Source organism: Meleagris gallopavo, chromosome 6 (assembly GCF_000146605.3).
Source record: "Meleagris gallopavo isolate NT-WF06-2002-E0010 breed Aviagen turkey brand Nicholas breeding stock chromosome 6, Turkey_5.1, whole genome shotgun sequence".
NCBI classification, from domain to species: Eukaryota; Metazoa; Chordata; class Aves; order Galliformes; family Phasianidae; genus Meleagris; species Meleagris gallopavo.
The window spans coordinates 5,330,161-5,347,321 of record NC_015016.2 but is presented as its reverse complement, the minus strand read 5'-3'; the positions used below and the strand labels follow the sequence as shown (position 1 = coordinate 5,347,321).

Here is a 17,161-nt window from a genome sequence, read left to right as displayed (position 1 = left end):
GCGGTTTTGTCCCCGCCGGGGCCGCCGGGGGTGGGGGTTCCCCGCGGTGGGGCGTAGGGTGGATAGCAAAGGGAGAAAGTTAGCGTGCGTGTTGCATTGTACTCGGGTCCTTCTGAAAATCTGCTGGGGAATGTCATGGCAATGTTACGGCTTTCATACAATCTGTATGAAACAAACCAGCTGGTGGTTCTGCTTGTCTGTGTCGAGGGATTATTTCTTTGAGAACTTCTGCTCTGGCGTTTCCTAACTTGTTAGCAATCGGCGAGCCCTTTCTTAGAGGTAATCTCTCTCTTTGCTATTGCTACTGACTAGTGCATGGGCATTTCACCTGCCTGAGATGAGAAACGGGATTCTGGGCCTCGGAGCGGATAGGGATGCACCGAGCAGGTTTCTTGCGCACCAGCTCCATGCAGGCTCCAGCCTGGGCAGCTCTCGGCAGGGCTGTGCCTGCGTGGGCACACTGCTGCTCCGGACTGCCCCACTGAGGGCTTCAAAGGGCTTCCAGGTAGGAGCTGCTGTCACCGGGCGTGGGCACATGGCTGGGACAAGAGCAGGTGCCAGCACACAGCACCTGCTGCCTGCATTGGCAGGACAGCTCTGTGGGAAGAGGGAATTGCAGCAGTGTTAGGAAATGGGGGCAATGGCACTTGCTGGTGAAAACTGCACTTTCAGAGAGTCGGGAGAGAAAACCCAAATGAAGGTGATGCTGTGAGGTGTACCCTGTGCGTGCTGTGCTATGTGTTTAAAGGCAGCCTCACAGACAGCCCCTAAATGGGGTTGGGAATGCAGCGTGGGGAAAGCCCCGAGTCCTGTGAGAGTTCTGAAGGCAGTCACCTTGTTTTGGTGGAAGGGGGATCTGCCCATACAGACTCATGCTGTGCTGTGACATTTGTCCTAAGAGTCAGGAAATAGGAGCTGGTCTGATTTAGTCGTTAGAAGGGATGTAGCCTTAGAGGTTGTAACATGATTTTTGAAGTATACTGCCATCTTCTTGGGAGAGAGATTGTTTTTTTGTCTTTTGTACACATGAATACTGACAATTTGGAATGGCTAGTTTCTGTACTTATGATTCAGAGGACAGATGAGGTTTGTGTGCTTTCATAAAAGCATCCTGATTTAAAATTCCAGTTTTGCAAGGTGCCAGATGTCCTTGACTATCATTCAACTGATCAGAACACTTAGCAACTGGCACTGAGAGGTTTTTGTAGTGTGGGTCCTTCCTGGAGAATCAGATGAAGCCCATAATTCACAGAATTATCCACAAATTATAGAAAATATGTTGTTATTCTTTGCTTCAGGAACAAATACAAGAATTACATTTGAAGGGAAATGGAAATTAAAATGTATTAAATCTGAAGAAGTAAAACTACATTATGTCCTAATGAAAAAATTATTCATGTTTTCATGATCTCACTTACTGAACTTTTAAAAATATGTACTAGCAGATTCTGGAGTTGAATGGGTTGGTTGAATATTAATTGAAAATAGAAACTGGAGACAAATACATATAAATATATATGTATGCAGAGAATTTATATGGAAATGCAGAATTCTTCACTTGGGATGGAAGAACCCTATGCAACCCTTTGCTGCAGGACCTGGGTAGCTTCCTGGGTGAGAAGTAGCAGCCTGTAGCCTGAGCAAAGGTGCTATGGAGAAGAGTGTAGCCCACAGGTCAGAGGATGTAATGATTCCAACACTTCTTGGAATATTGTGTCCAGTTTGGGTTTCCTCTGTAAACAGTGCTGACAAACTGGAAGAAGTCCAATGGAAGGTCATCACAATGGTGAGTGGACTGGATTCTGATATACAAGGAGGGGGACAGTTGAGTTTTTCCACTCTAAAAAGAGAAGGTAAAGGGAAGAATCTTAGTGCTGTCTCCAGCTGCCTTATGTGAGAGTGTAGAGAAGGGGGAGGTAAACTCTTCTTGGAGGTATGTAGAGATGGGACAGGATGCACTGGATGCGAGTTGAAATATTAGATATTCCAATGAGAAATTATGAAATAAATGTTCACCTGGACAGTGGACAAGATTTGAAATAAGTCCAGAAAGGCAGTGAAATCCCCATCCTTGTTTATATTCAAAATCCATCTGGACAAGACTGGGAGGACATGTGCACTTTGAAGAGGGCCATTCTTTAATGGGAGTTGGACTGAGCGCTCTCCAGTTCTCCTTCCCCCTAGGGGATTCCACAGCTCTGATTCTGTAAACCTTAGGTAACGTGGCTTAACGTCCCAGATGCTGGAAAGTGACTGAAAATTGTTATTATTAAAGACCAATTGCTGTTTGCTTTACACACATTAATTTCCTCAGAATGGTTATTTATAATGTGAGTGAGGGTTTGGGATCTGTAGCAATTTGGTAGTGTTTGTGGAATAATCTCATCTATGAAACTCTTGAGAAAAAGATCTAGGCTGCAAAATCAGGATTGTCTCACAGCTTCACGGATGATGCTGGGGAATTAGAAGTGACACTGGTTAATTAGAATTAGTGGTTTGCCTCCAGTAGAGACCATTAAATGCTGCTTGTAACCAGATACCATGTCATAGAATCACAGAATGGCTTGGGATGGGAGGGACCTGAAAGACCATCTAGTTCCAATCTCCCTGCTTTTGGCAGAGTTGCCAACCACTATGCCCAGGATCCCATCAAACCTGGCCTTGAATGCCTCCAGGGATGGGGCATCCAGAACTTCTCTGGGCAACCTGTGCCAGTTCACTCACAGTGCCAGTGAGTGAAGAATTTCTTCCTAACACCTAACCTAAACCTCCCCTCTTCCAGTTTAAGTCCATTCCCCTTGACTTTATGCTATCTACTTGTGCAAAATTTGGTCCCCCTTGGGCTTGTAAGCTTCTTTCAAGTACTGGAAGATTTGTGCTGCAAAGCCTATTCCTATGTGAATGTCCAACTAGTTCCTTCTTGTGGGGATGGGGTGAGTAGACTTTTACTGTCAGCCTGTACACAGCTCTCTTGAACCTTTGCACTCAAAACAGTCAAAAAAGTGAAAGGAAATGACCCTGGAGGTGTTTTTTTCCTGAGCAAAACTGATGAATAAAGGAGAACTTAAGGCTATGGGGGAGGTGGTGCTGCTGGGTTGAGCTTTAAAGGAATATGTGTACTCAATTCATGTATACACCAGCACTGAAAGCTCTGCTCAGCTCCCAGCCAGGCTGCTCAGTAAGTGTGGAACCTGTTAGCACAAATTGTAAAACTCAGGTAGTCACCAATTAAGTTTCATTTAATGTTCCACATTTCCAGCTTGCTCATTTTACATCCAGACATGCTTTCTGAACACACTTGCACACCACCTACTCCTTTCCTGTAAAGGCAGAACTTTCAAAACGTAAAATACACCAAATGTGAGGCTGTTCTCACACCCTCACAGCCTATCCACACTTCTGATTATCACTTTAATCTTTCCAAAACTAAGATCTTCAGGCATGTGTTGTGATAGACTTGTGATGCCCCACTTCTGGCTTGGTTTGGATTTCAGTGCCCTGTAGTGATAGGAAGGCAGTTTTGGGAGTGAGAGGAGGCTGTATTACTATTTTAATTGCCAAGAGTTGTTCTGGGTAGCTCTCTCTTCTGCTGAAGCTGTTTAGGAATGACATATTTAGGGGAACACAGATTTACCCAAGCATTTGCAACAGCCAAGTGCCACAGCAACTGAAATATGAAGTCACTCTTTTTCTCCCAGTAAGCTGAAGTTACATTGTGCAGAGTGGAGCAGTTCCAGGCTGAGAAGCTGAGAGGACACTTCAGGGTTGTAGAATTACCCTGAGGTACTTCTTAGGGCAGGAAGAAGGAGGACCTGAGTGCTCCAGTTCCCAGTGTCCCGGGGCCTGACCCGTTTGCTCAGCTGGGCTCTTCTGCTGCAGATGCTCAGGAAGAACACTGAAAAGTCCGATGCAGAAACGAAAACAGTAAATTGAAGTCCTTTGGTCTTTTTCTTTGTATGGCTGGAAAATTGTTGTTTGGATTCAGCCTCTCATGGCAGGTCTAATGCATTTTAGGTCATGCAAGCCTTCCTTTAGGAATTATCACCATTTGTATGAGTTCAGTGACATATCTAAAGTTCAATTTTTGCAGTAAGAACAAAGCAGAACAAGAAAAAAGTGTTAAAAGAACAGCCTCTCTGTGTACCTCTAATTACCTTCAGTTAAGTCATCTCATGTAGTCTGCCTGTATGTGTCTTGAGTTTGTCCACGACCTATTACACGGACAGCCCAAAGGGAGGATGGACTCAGTATCCAAGATACCATGTTTTTCTCAGTAAGTGTTCTGTCAGGAGTGTTTACTAACCTTTTACCTGATGTGTATTAACTCCTGTTGGAATTCATAGAGTCACAGAATCATAGAATGGCCTGGGGACCTCAAAGTCACCAAGCTCCAACCCCCCTGCCGCATGCAGGACTACCAACCTCCCCATTTAATACCAGACCAGGCTGCCCAGGGCCCCATCCAACCTGGCCTTGAACACCTCCAGGGACGGGGCATCCACAGCTTCTCTGGGCAGCCTGTTCCAGCACCTCACCACTCTCAAGTAAAGAACTTCCCTCTATTTTAATATACATAATTAATATAATTAATCCTTGGCTTTTGCTTAGGAAAAGACAATAATCTGTATTCATAGTCAAAGATGGAGCAGAACTTCACAAATTCTTACGGGTAGCTCCAGCGTCATTCACTGCCACCATTAGGGTTGTATTCTGTGTAAATAACTGAAATATAAATATTTTATCCCTCCTTTCGTACCTTCAGGGACAACATTAATCATCTGTGTAATTTCAGGGGAATCCGTGGAGTTGCTAAGTGTCAGACTGGCTTTAAGTCAAAGGTACTTTGCAGTGAGCAGTTGTGACAGCGATGCAATAACTCGGGGCCTGCCTCAGGGGCTGCTGCCCTCAGAAGGCATCCACAGCTCTCATGTGTTTCTCTGTTGCTAGCAAATACTTAACACGTATATATACCTGCATCTGTAATATTCTGTACCTGTGGTCAGTCGCTGGGAGCTGTGCCTCTCTCCTGTCTCTGATAGAGTTATTTTCTGCAGGTTGCAGATCACTGGTGAAAATTATCCGTCTTTCTGATTATTTTTTTTTTAAGTTTAAAAATGTCAAAGTATATTATGCTTCTAGAAGCACACAGTATCCTGTGGGTCTATCAATCTTCTAGAATAGCAGGTCTGTAGAAAAATAATAAGAAACTGTGTGTGAAGTCTAGGTAACTCCAACTTATTACATGAGCTCCGGCAATCAAAGCTGCCAGTGCAAACTCTCAGGGCTCTGCCAGGCTGACAGATGGCACGATGACAGGGAATGGATGGGTCTCTAGAACTCAATTATCATTGCAGTTCAGGCTTTTTTCCTTATGCCAAGTTGTGGAAGAGATTTGTTTATCCTGAGCGTTATGCATTTTGGCAGATAATTTGCATAGGTGTGAAGCTATAGAAAGGCTGTGATAGTGTTAGTTTGAACATGGCTTTTCCTGTTGTGTGCTGTTTTCCAGGCTACTTTTCTGCTTCCTTGAGAAAGGCGGGTTTCTGAACATTTATAAAGTAAATTCATCCATAGCCTGGAAATGTTCTTTCAGATCTCCAGAGACAAAATACCTTAAGATTCATTTACAACAATAAGAACAGAAATCACTCAAATGGGTTTCCAGGACAGCACTTTTTCAACTATTTTTTTTCTAAATGCCTCCTTTCTTCCTTATTTCACTTGGCCCCTTGGCAGCATGTAGCCAAGCTCAGATCTTCTTTGATTTGATACCTTATCTCCAAACCATCATTATCTTTAGCATTCACAACTGATTTTGTTATCTTAACAACTTAGCTGTGCGTGCAAAAATGAAACCACAAAAGCCAGCCATCAAACAATATATTGAATGGGTGATTCTCTTCTCTTTTTCCACCTTATAGCCCAGTTTATTTATTTGCCATTGGGTTTTGCCTTCTCTCCTTTTCCTCTGAGCAGCCATATCCCTCTCACTTACATGGCATGGGAAGCATTGGTTGTTCAGATTTTCTCAGGATATTGCTGATGGCTGTCTCGGGTTCATATTCACATGCCTCTTCCTTCCAGCTGTGGAATGCTTTCCTCCTCCTGATTTTTCACCACACCTATCACAGGCAAATGACAGCAAACCTTTCCAGCTATTTGAGCAGACCACAGTTTTTAGAGGACCTTGAACATTATTTTGGTTCCTTGTACTTCAGCAGGCACCTGATGAAGCAGTGTCTTATTGTTACAGCTGTAAAATTCTCTGAACCCACAGGATGGAAGCAATTGTATAAATGTGTCTTTATTATTTTTTTTCTTTGCAAGGATTTTTAATAGCAGCATCGTTACTTTTGACAGCCAGTATTCATTGCTTTGACAGCAAAATGCTGTGAGATCCTTCTTAATTGTCTGGCAATGTGTTTTATTACAAAATAGCTGATGTTTTTGTTGTGGATGTCTGCTGGTCTGAGTCAGGGCTGCTATCCTGTGCTGCAGAGGTGCTGAGCCCACAGTCTGTGAGCTGCACCACTTACTGCTCAGCAGGTTTCAACAGTGGGTCTGATCTCAGCTACTAAAGGAGCCAAAAATGTGACTTCCCTACAGAATTTCAAAGTAAATTTAGTCCGAATCTTCCATTCTGATGCCATTAAGTTCTTTCAGAGTCTTGTACAATCACACTTGATAGGATGTCTTCATTAAAGAAGGTGTTACCATCTGCACAAAAGATGGTTCACAAATTAGTTAAAAAGATGAGCCTTATTTTGGAAACAAATAAGTCTTGCTGTGTTTTGTAAAAAGGACTCTTCGTCTGCCCTGATCCTCTTCAGAGCCAGTGTCCTTCCTCCTCCACATACTTCTCTGTCTTTGCTTCACTGTACTCTAATGCCTCTCCTTTATTTTGCTCCATATTGAGCACGAGAATAGTTAACATGGTCAGCTTTTAAACATCACTACTAGCAACTAACTTGGCATGTAGGTTATAAATGACATTTTGTAATCACAACCACTAATTGAATAGAAAAAAAAAAACAGGAAAAAAATAAAAACAGTTAAGATGTTGATGTTTTAGAGCCCTCCACCCAACACTCACATGTGACAGCTCCTATCACTCAGCCTTGGCTCCCAGCACTGCCTCAGCCTTGCAGAACTGCCCACACACACGTGTGCTCCCCGTCCCTCCTGCCCGAGCTGACCTCCAGCCACCATAGCTCTGTGCTTCTGCTGCTGTCCCTTCTGCAGCACAGCCAGTCTCGGTGGCAGTCTGTAGTGGAGTCATGGCTTGGTATACAGTGGGGAAGAGTCACAAAGACAAATGGTCTCTGCCACAGGTCAGGTTCTCCATCTCCATAAGGCTTTCTTGCAGCTTTCCTGTATTTATGACAGCTGTGATTCTAAGGATCCATAAATCCCAGTGTCCTTGCCCTGCTGCTGCCCAGTGAGAGGCATGCCCCATTAAACACTGCATTACAGCATCAAATTAATACCGAGTGGTACGAAAGATCATCCTGGGTTTCGAAGAACCACAAGGAATTAATTAAGATGCTTCTTGCAATCAGTGAATGATAAATATCAGCTGGACAGGTGAGTGTTAGTGCAAAGTGGCCTGTGTGAATAGGGTTAGCTATGAAGGTGTTTAGCATTCATTCTACAAATTTATGGCAGCTGTTTTCTGTGAGCATCAATGAAATAGTTGAAGAAATAGATTTCCTTAACCGACCCATACATCTGGCAGTACCTCCTCCATTGATTTCGGGGAGAATCATTATTTTAAAATGAGTTAATAAAACTCAAATGTATAAATCCTATCCATCTAAATCTTCTCTACCACTTAGAAAATCTCAAGACCCCTATCCTTGACCCTTTCAGAATCAGGAGAGACATGGGTGAGTTTGTGCTATACAAAAAGCAAGACCAGTCTCTGAGACATGTTCCATAGGCAATTAAGTTGGCCTATTAGGAGAAATCACCCTCTATAAATTGAGATGTAGCAAGTTATGAAATATATGCTTCTGCTCTTGTCAGCTTAGTGTAAAGTGAGTTAGATTCACTTTCCTATATTGCTGTCTTCCTTTCTTTGCACTGAAGCAAAACAGAAGAATCCACACAAAACCAGCGAGGGGAATGTAACCCTCTGATATTTACTAACTGGGTTGTTCGTGAGCATGACTCCACACACAAAGCTCTTCTGGGGAGGGTGTACCTTGTGATGGAGCTCAATGTTTGCATTGATTAGGTCCCAGTTTGGTGATTTTATCATTTGGTCATAGTGAGCATGGTGTGAATCAAAAATTAAAAGCACATACATGCAAAGCATAACATATGTGGAGCATTGTTGTAGTTTAACCAGACAGCCGTTCGCTGCTTCCTTTCCAAGGGATGGAGGAGAAAATTGGAAAAATGGTAGAACTCGGAGGTTAGGATACAGACAGTTTAATAGGACGGAAAAAGAATGGAAAATAATAATAATAATAATGATAATAACAGTAGCAATAATAATAAAAGAAGACAGACAACAAGCGATGTACAACAGTTTCTCATGACTCGCTGCCTGATGCCCAGCCAGTCTCCAAGCAGCAGCAGCCCCCAGGCCAGCTTTCTACAGTGTTATTGCTCAGCATGATGCCTCATGGCATGGGACATGCCTTTGGCCAGTCTGGGCCAGCTGTCCTGGTTCTGTCCCCTCCAGATGCACTCCCAGCTCCCTGCTGGAAGGGTAGCATAAGAATCAGGAAAGTGTTTGAATCAGTGTAAGTACTGCTCAGCAAGAACTAAATAATGGGTGCACAATCCAAATTGGTCTCATCCTAAATCCAAAACACAGCACCACACCACACCAGCTACTAGGAATAAAATTAACTCTGTCCTAGCCCAAACCAGGACAAGTGTTAGCCATTGTAACATGCCCATTGTCCCTCTTTATATGGACTTATTTTGGAACACATGCTCATTGAAGATGGTGTTAAATTTCATATGAGCGTTTTAGTCCCACAAAATAAGCAGGATTTAAGGATATACTGAGAGCTAAGAAGGTGATTTCTGAATTTGTCTCTGAGACAAAGCTTGGGAAAACTGTCACAAAGTACAGGAGGCAAAAAGATTACACTGCAGAGAAATGGAACTATGGAAAAATCCCTTCCCTTTTAAGTAAAAAGAACAGAAATCTATCCAAATTCCTCAGTAGGACTGTAAGCAATGCTAAGGAAAAGACTACTACACATTTAGAATGAGTTAAATCAACTGACAGCTATCCTTCCACAGAGAAAAATAATGTAATTGTAATTGTGAGCAGCAAAATGGTTCAGCCTAATAGTTAAACATCAGTAAGCACCAGTAGTGTGTCTAATAAAATGCAGATCTCATTATCTGTTTGTTATGTGCATCATGAGATAAGTGTTCGCGTTGAAAAGTATAAAAATTTGATTTAATTCACTGACATTTTGGATACAACAGGGTCAGGTCGGTCTTGTAACAAAGAACAGCTTGGGGCGTATGGAAAGGAGTGTAATTGAAGATAAGGCTCTAGCAAGACGAGTGGAAAATGTAATAGAGTTCAAGGATACATTAAACAAATGTATCCTGGCCTTCGCACTGTAATCACCTACATGTGCTGTAAGGCAAACAGCAAATGTAATTGATACCCTGAGGAAGATCATTTCAGCTTTGGTGCCTTCTGCCTCATGTCACAGTTTCTGCCATTTGCAAGACTGAGAATTCAGACTTGGCAAGTTTTGGGTCCCTGAGGCTGCTCTAATTTATACAGGGAACTCAGCAAGCTCTAAATAAACCCCAAGAAGTTTGCAGTGGCTTCTTTGAATGTTAAACCTGTATCTGCTGCAGTGCCATAGACTTAAACTGACCAACGCTGATGAGAATATGTCAGGAAAGTCAGGAAAGAGAAAGATGGTCCTTTAGGAATATTTTCTGAGACCTAACAAGTTCAGGCTCTGGTATGCGAAAATCAAAAAGGGCAGATTCTTCTTACATTAGTGTCCTGGGGAGTTCCATGTGATCATGTTATCTTGTGTGTAGCATGGCAGTTATCCCTTTTTCCCAGTTTCTGGGCAGTTTTAACCATATCTGTCTGGGCTGTAGAGGAATCGGGGATATTCCAGAGGTGACAAACATCATTAGGTATGGAAGGAGCCATGCTGTGAACTTAATCCTTGACAGTTCACAAAGGAATTGGGCCTTGAGACATGAATCAATTGGAGGCCTTCTTGGTGCAGAGAACTATTTGTTTGCACTCAGGGAGCTTCAGCATATCATAGAGCACGTTTTTCAAATAGCCAAAACATTTTGGGATTCAAAGAGCCTTTATTTCCCTGAAAGCCTCCTGGAAGTGAAAAGGAGAGTTAGAGCCAGGGCTGGCCTGGAATCCAAGCAATATGGCTGCATTTGCATTTAGCTCAGGGGAGAGAAGTCTTCATGGTGAGACCCATTTCCTTAGATTCCAGTTCCTGGCTATTACTGAGTAGCTGAGATTATTAAAATGGGCTTATTCTATATACCCAGTCAGTATTTCTGATGTTATTTTTTTTTTTGCATTGAAGAATGGCAGATAATTAGGGACCTAAGCAGTGCATGTGTTACTTCCTAATGTTTTCCACTTGGCATTCTAAAAAGAGAGTCCTAGATATCAATCTTTACTTAATTAAGCTGGCAATGAGGTCATGTTAAAATTATTGATCAGCTAAGAACAGCAGTGTATTCTTCATCTCAGTGTCTTTGTATCAAGATTCTCTTGATACTCTTTTGGGAAGTTCCACTTTAACTACTCTCAGTTCACACAAAGACTATTTTGGATAAAATTTAAGGATAAAATGTAATTAAATTTAATTAATAAGAAGAGCTGATGAGAACATCTACTGGTCTCTTCTTCCAATCTCAGGGCTACGTGAATGCATAGTTTTGTTTCAACTCTAAATGCTACCAGAAGGCCATTAGAACATATTTTTCAGAAACGTTGGTGTAAGTTCATTTCTTTTGAAAATACATAAGTAATGAAAATCAGGTTCCCTCCACAGAAAATATTGTGCTATCATAGAATCATTAAGTTTGTAAAAGGCCTCTAAGGTCATCTAGACCAACCATCAACCCATCCCCGCCATGCCCACTGACTGTGTCTCTCAGTGCCACGTCTCCACGTGGAGTTTCTTGAACAGAGAGGTGGTCCCATCCTTGGAGACATTCAGGTCAGGAATTACTTTCATTGGTTTTAGCACGGATCCCAGGCCTACGTGTGAATTTCTCAGGCCTGTGTGACTAGTGCCCTCTGCCTCCCACTCCATGAACCCCGAATTAGTGCCTGCACCATGCCAATGCTGAGGCAGTAACTGAGTCAGGGAAATGGCCTGCTGAAAAAAACAACCATTTCTATTAGGCAGTTCTCAGCAACATCAGTGTGGGTTATCCCTGGGGCACTGCAACTTTTGTGTGAGCACGATGCAGAAAAAGTGCAGAGGCATGAATAAGTGACTGGGACCAGGGGACATTTTGAAGCAGTTTAATTCAACTTAAGTGATACTGCAGGTTTCAAGCATGCCCTGTGCTGTGCGATGCTGTGTTACAGTGGAAGAGGAGACAAAAATTCCCACAGCTTGTTTTGATCTGAGAGCAGGAGTGACTTTAGACAAGTGAAACTGGTGCAATTACACTGCATACCACCCTGCTAGCAGTGCAATGCTTTGATAAAGGCATACTCAGCTGCAGCTTAGGGCTATTTTTTTTATCTTTGCAACATGACATGATACATCTCATACAATTTTCCCCATGGACTAATATGCCAGATAATTTCCTTGCCAGGCAACAGAAAGGCATGTATATCCTTTAATATTGTCTCACCTCTGATTTTAAAAATGCCCTTATGTTACATGTGTCAACAAGAGCACTCTCCTCCCCTACCCACTCATGCACTGCAATCATAAAGGCATAACTTTATCACTTGGCATTTGCAAAACATTTTGTAACTATTCCATTAAAAAAAGAAAACTGTCAAGCAAGTGACAACGCAGTCTCAGTGCAGCTCTGGAACTTGAGGAGAATCAAAAATGAAATTATCAGATCCAGATAAGCCTTTTAGGATTAGATGTTGTAATACAGTTAAAAACAAAGTTTTTAATTATAAATCCTGTTTGCCTTTACAAGTAGTTCCACTGAAGTAAAGAGGCAACACGCATTTTTCAAGTTTAAATGGAGCCCTCTGTGTGTTTTGTATATTTTGGTTTAGATATAAAACCTGATTCTTATTAAGAAATGTGTATGCTGATAAGGCAGGAAGCTGGCTCTATGTGATGTTTCAAAACCCTTCCAGATACATTGAAACTAACAGCTTTCTGTAAAAAAAATGGGTATTTTGTGGAGATATATTTTTTTGGAAAAGTAACATCTAAAGAGCAGCTGGTACCAAGTGAGTATGTATTATTGACGCAGGGCTGGGAAAAGCTTCTGCTCACTGGAGTAAAACAAATATACAATTTAATTTAAGCTCTGAATTTAATTAACTGCAAGAAAAAAATTCAAAATGTAGCTTTTTTTCACAAGTAATTATGCTTAAATATGATACTGTAGGTGCATATAAATTTTTCATATAATCATTTGTGCACACAAATAATGCACTTATGTAAGCAAAGACTAATTGCCAGCACAAACCTTGTCATATTGGTAGGCTTTCCCTATCTGCAAGCAATACTTTTTGCAAAGGAAATGTCATTCTACAGCTTTTGTGAAAATATGATCATAAACTTTTATGCACAGACCTTGTACTGTTAAGGCATTAGGCACTGTGTTTGGTGTTTTTAGATCATTGGTGTTCAGATCATTGTGGACTCTTTGCAATGTGCAAAAACTCTACCAGTCTATCCACCGGAGTAGCTAAGCTCAGATATCAGCTTGTATTATGGCACTGCTGGTCCCTGTGAGTGGTTACTCCCATGGAATTACAGTGTTGTGAGGCATCAGAAGTCAATCGTACTTTTAACAAAGAGTCCTTGGTCCTTGTTTCTTGGGTAGATTAAGATTTTGCTATGAGCTAAGGGCCTCTGAAAAAGTTAAATTCCCTTGGATTGGTTTTATCCCTCTATGCTGTGGTCAGACCTATGTTCATTCAACATTCAGCATGTTCATTCGTATTCAACAAGAGTTGCTTGGCTTCACACATGAACACACCACCACATGGCTCAGCATCCCATGTTGTGTGATGGCCACATGTCCAGCAATGTGACAGGGAGATCCTGCTAACCCTTCTGAATGAGGATGAAATGAATGGGTAGAATGAACACTGTTAGAGAAAAATATATCATTATGGATCCAAGAGAAACGTGAGAGCAGCTGCTGAATGTCCCCAGGTCCAACCAGTAGCGAGACTGAAGATTTATTCTCATCAGCTACTTTTATCCCCATGCACCTCTACTCTCCCACTCCTGTTCCCCTCTAAACCTATATCTTGCTACAACTAAGCAGACTAGCCTGTTGATTTAACTTAACTCTGTGCGCTGTCCAGTAAGCAGAACCTAAAGGTTAATTTTGTTAAATACATGGGATATTTTCCATGTTTAATATCATATGTTGGCTTCTAAACTAGATCACAGATATGATGCAGAAACATGAGTTATTCATTTTTGTTAGTAGTCAAATTATTAGAAATTAAATAACTTGTTGATAGATAATTCAATAAATATATAAAGAAGTAAAAAATGTGTTCTTAATTTTATTTTCCATGGACACATTATAGCCTTCCAGTACTTAAATGGGGCCTGAAAGAAAGCTGGAGAAAGACTCTTTACCAGGGAACACAGTGATAGGACAAGGGGTAATGGCTTTAAGCTAAAAGAGGGGAGATACAGGTTATATGCTAGAAGAAATTCTGTACTTAGAGGGTGGGGAAGCACTGGCACAGCTGCCCAGAGAAGCTGTGGATGTCCCATCCCTGGAAGTGTTCGAGGCCAGGTTGGATGGGGTCCTGGCCAGCCTGATCTGGTTGGAGATGTCCCTGACCATGGTGGGATTGGAACTGGATGACCTTCAAGGTCCCTTCCAATCCAAACCATTCTATAATTCTAGGATTTTTAGTTGGTAATTAAAGAGAATAATCTGTACATTTCTACAATAGTTTTTTCTCTTGTGTGTGATCGTCTTGAAGCCGCAAAACTGTGGATAAATATATATATATATATACTTATGTAGTATCACTGCTTAGATTATATCACTACTTAGATTCATATCACTGATGATAATACAACACCTTACATAACCAGAAGTCCAATACTGAGATTTACCGAACTACTTCTCAGCAGTTCTAAAATAGAACATACAGAGGATGCAGGCATCCAGTGTCCATACCTTTCTGTGCCTCATTGGAAAAATTCCTTTTAACTCATTCAGGAAGAGAAAGAAAGACTTGAATGTATGTCTCTCACATCCAGATAAGAGCTTCACCTTTATCTTTGTTTTCTGGGATCAAATTTATAAAGCAGATTTTTTTTTAAGTTATTTTAATCAATTCTTAATCTCTATTCCTACAGATGGAAACATTTTTGTTGTTGTTGTTATCATTAGTCAAAATAACAATTCTGTTTAAGCCTGGTGCCATCTTAATGGATATCATTTTGCAAAAAAAAAAAAAAACAAAAAAAAACAACACCAAGGTTTTGCAGCGAATTTCAGTGTTCTTACGCCATACTGTGACTTAGCACTGCTAATATCATAGAGTCATACAGTATCCCAAATTCAAAGGATCCCACAAGAATCATCATCTCCAAGTCTTGGCTCCACACAGGACAACCCAAAACTCAAACTCTATGACTAAGAGTGTAATCCAAACCTTTCTTGAACTTTGACAGCTTGGGAACCTGACCACTGCCCCAGGGAGCCTGTTCCACACCCGACAACCCTCTTTTTGTAAAGGATTTTCAAATTAGTGGGATTTTAAATACCACATTTACCTCATAGTCTTCCCATTTGATCAGTTGAACAAACAGAAGATCTAAAGTGACCCAAACAGGTGCTTCAGTAGCGCAGTTTGAGATAAAGTTTTAGAAAGGACTTTATTCTTATAAACCACATTCAAAACACTGTTTATTTGCCTTATGCTTTTTTACCAGTATTAGTGCAGTGCCTGATTGGAAATGTTTGCAATCTGATTGTATGAAGAGCTAAAAATAATGTGGATATGGTGAATCCAAAGGATAGGAACACCAGGGGAACTCATTATAGTAACAAAGAAAATAGGTTGCGGAGAGAAATCAAGAGGAGGAATTGCTTTGGTTTTCTTTGTGCAGAATGGGTAGATGCAATGGCATATAAAATTAGATATAAAGAAAGTACTCATGTGAAAAGGGGCAATTTAGCAATCACACTGAGAAAGAAAATGAAGCCAAGTAATGAATGACATCATGAAGAAAAAATAATTCAGAGAAAAATATTAAACAAAACCTAAAACCAGCTATATTTAAGCAAGAAAAGAGGTGAGAATTAGATGATTAGGGAGGCACCGAAATCCAAATGGAAAGAAAATTCAAGAAGCAATGGTTTTAATGATAGCTGATAGTTCAAAAAGAACAAGGAAAATATTTCTCTCTAGGTGAAAGGATTATTTTGGTCAAAGTGATTCCAATTTAGTGGGAAGAAGTCAAAATGGATCAAAAATGGAGTTAGAGTGAAAATTGCACGACAGAGAAAGTAAGGTCTGGATTTGGGGGGCCTGGATGGCGTCTTTATTTAAAGGCAGAAAGCAGGAAGGTGTTCTTCAAAGACAGTCCAGGAAATACTTGGAGCGTAAGAAAATGAGAATAACAGGAGTCAGTTACTAGGGAAGATAAAAAAGTGAGATGAGAATATGAATTGTTGCATGGAGGAGACAGACTGAGACGCAAGACCAGATAGTTATTTCTACATTTTTTCTGTACTACAAAAGAAGTGTATTGTATAGAAGTATAATGACTTTGCACCTTAGTTTGCACTGAAATATTAAATTGCAGTCAGGGAGCTAATACAATAAAACCTACAAGCAAAGGGTAAGATCTCCTTCTTGAACAGGAAAAGAGCTGGTTAGAGCAGACGTTAATAGGTTGGGTGTTTCTTCCTTGGCTGGAGTAGGAAGGGACAGATGTCATGGCGAAGAATCTGGGGCACAAGTTTTATGAGGAGGGGCTGAGGGAACTGGCATTGTTCAGTCTGGAGAAGAGGGAGCTGACAGTAGGCCTTATTGCTTTCTACAACTCTGAAAGGAGGTTGTGGCCGGGTGAGGTAGCAGCAATAGGATGAGAGGTAATGGCCTTTAAGTTGTGTCAGGGGTGGTTTGGGTTGGATATTAGGAAGAATTTCTTCTCAGAAAGAGTGATGCTGCAGTGGCACAGGCTGCCCGGGGAGGTGGTGCAGTCACCATCCTTGGAGGTGTTCAGAACCATGGAGATTTGGCACTGAGGGACGTGGTCAGTGGGCATGGTGGTATGGGCTGATGGTTGGACGAGATTATCTTAAAGGTCTTTTCCAATCTTAATGATTCTATGTGAAGATTCAGGAGAGCAGAAGGAAGGCAAATGAAGTATCTTCCTTGAAAAAGGAGGCGAAGTCAGAAACTTGTACACTATACATTTCACTGTAGCCACTAGAAAAATAATGGATAAATAATAAATTACTTGTAAACAGATAATTAGTTTCTATTCGGTATGTTTCAAGGATAAATCAGGTTAAACAAATCTAATTTCACCTAAGAATGGCCTTGTAGTTAGGAGGCAGCCAATAGATGTCCAGTAGTCTTATTTCAGTAAAACTTCTCAGGGAAAAGGACTCATTTCGGTAACATTCAGTACGTTCATACATTCTTTAATAAGTTGGATGTTGGGATACATGCTGTGCCTATCGTGTTAGCACAGACTCCCAACTGGAAGGGCTGACAGGTAAATTCGGGAGAGGACTGAACTCTGGAATGGATTTGACAAGTTGAAACAACGGCTCGGAGCTGGAAAGTGTTGTTATGCGGTGCATGCAGCGTGGCTGCAGCCAGGACTGCTCCGCCAAAGGGCCCCCGAATCCTGCCATCCTGCCCCGGGCAAAGCGAGCAGCGGGGAACGGCCGAACTCGTTCCCTGTTCGCGGGTAACAGCTGCAGCCGCTCAGAAAGAAGCGAGAAGTGTGAGCAGCCGCGGAGGTGAGCGGGAACG

The 17,161-nt window shown here is 41.5% G+C and overlaps 2 protein-coding genes across 5 annotated transcripts in view; one reads left to right on the top strand and one right to left on the bottom strand.

Annotated features, from left to right (window-relative positions):
• The window catches only part of LOC100543777 (sodium channel protein type 5 subunit alpha-like), a 589,192-nt gene that overhangs the window by 212,372 nt on the left and 359,659 nt on the right, over positions 1-17,161 (bottom strand). The window lies entirely within an intron of this gene.
• Positions 16,111-17,161, top strand: part of PAXIP1 (PAX interacting protein 1) — a 33,173-nt gene continuing 32,122 nt past the window's right edge. Inside the window, exon 1 of the mRNA XM_031554012.1 lies at positions 16,111-16,194. Coding sequence (XP_031409872.1) covers positions 16,111-16,194 — 84 coding nt within the window. The remainder of the gene's footprint in view (positions 16,195-17,161) is intronic.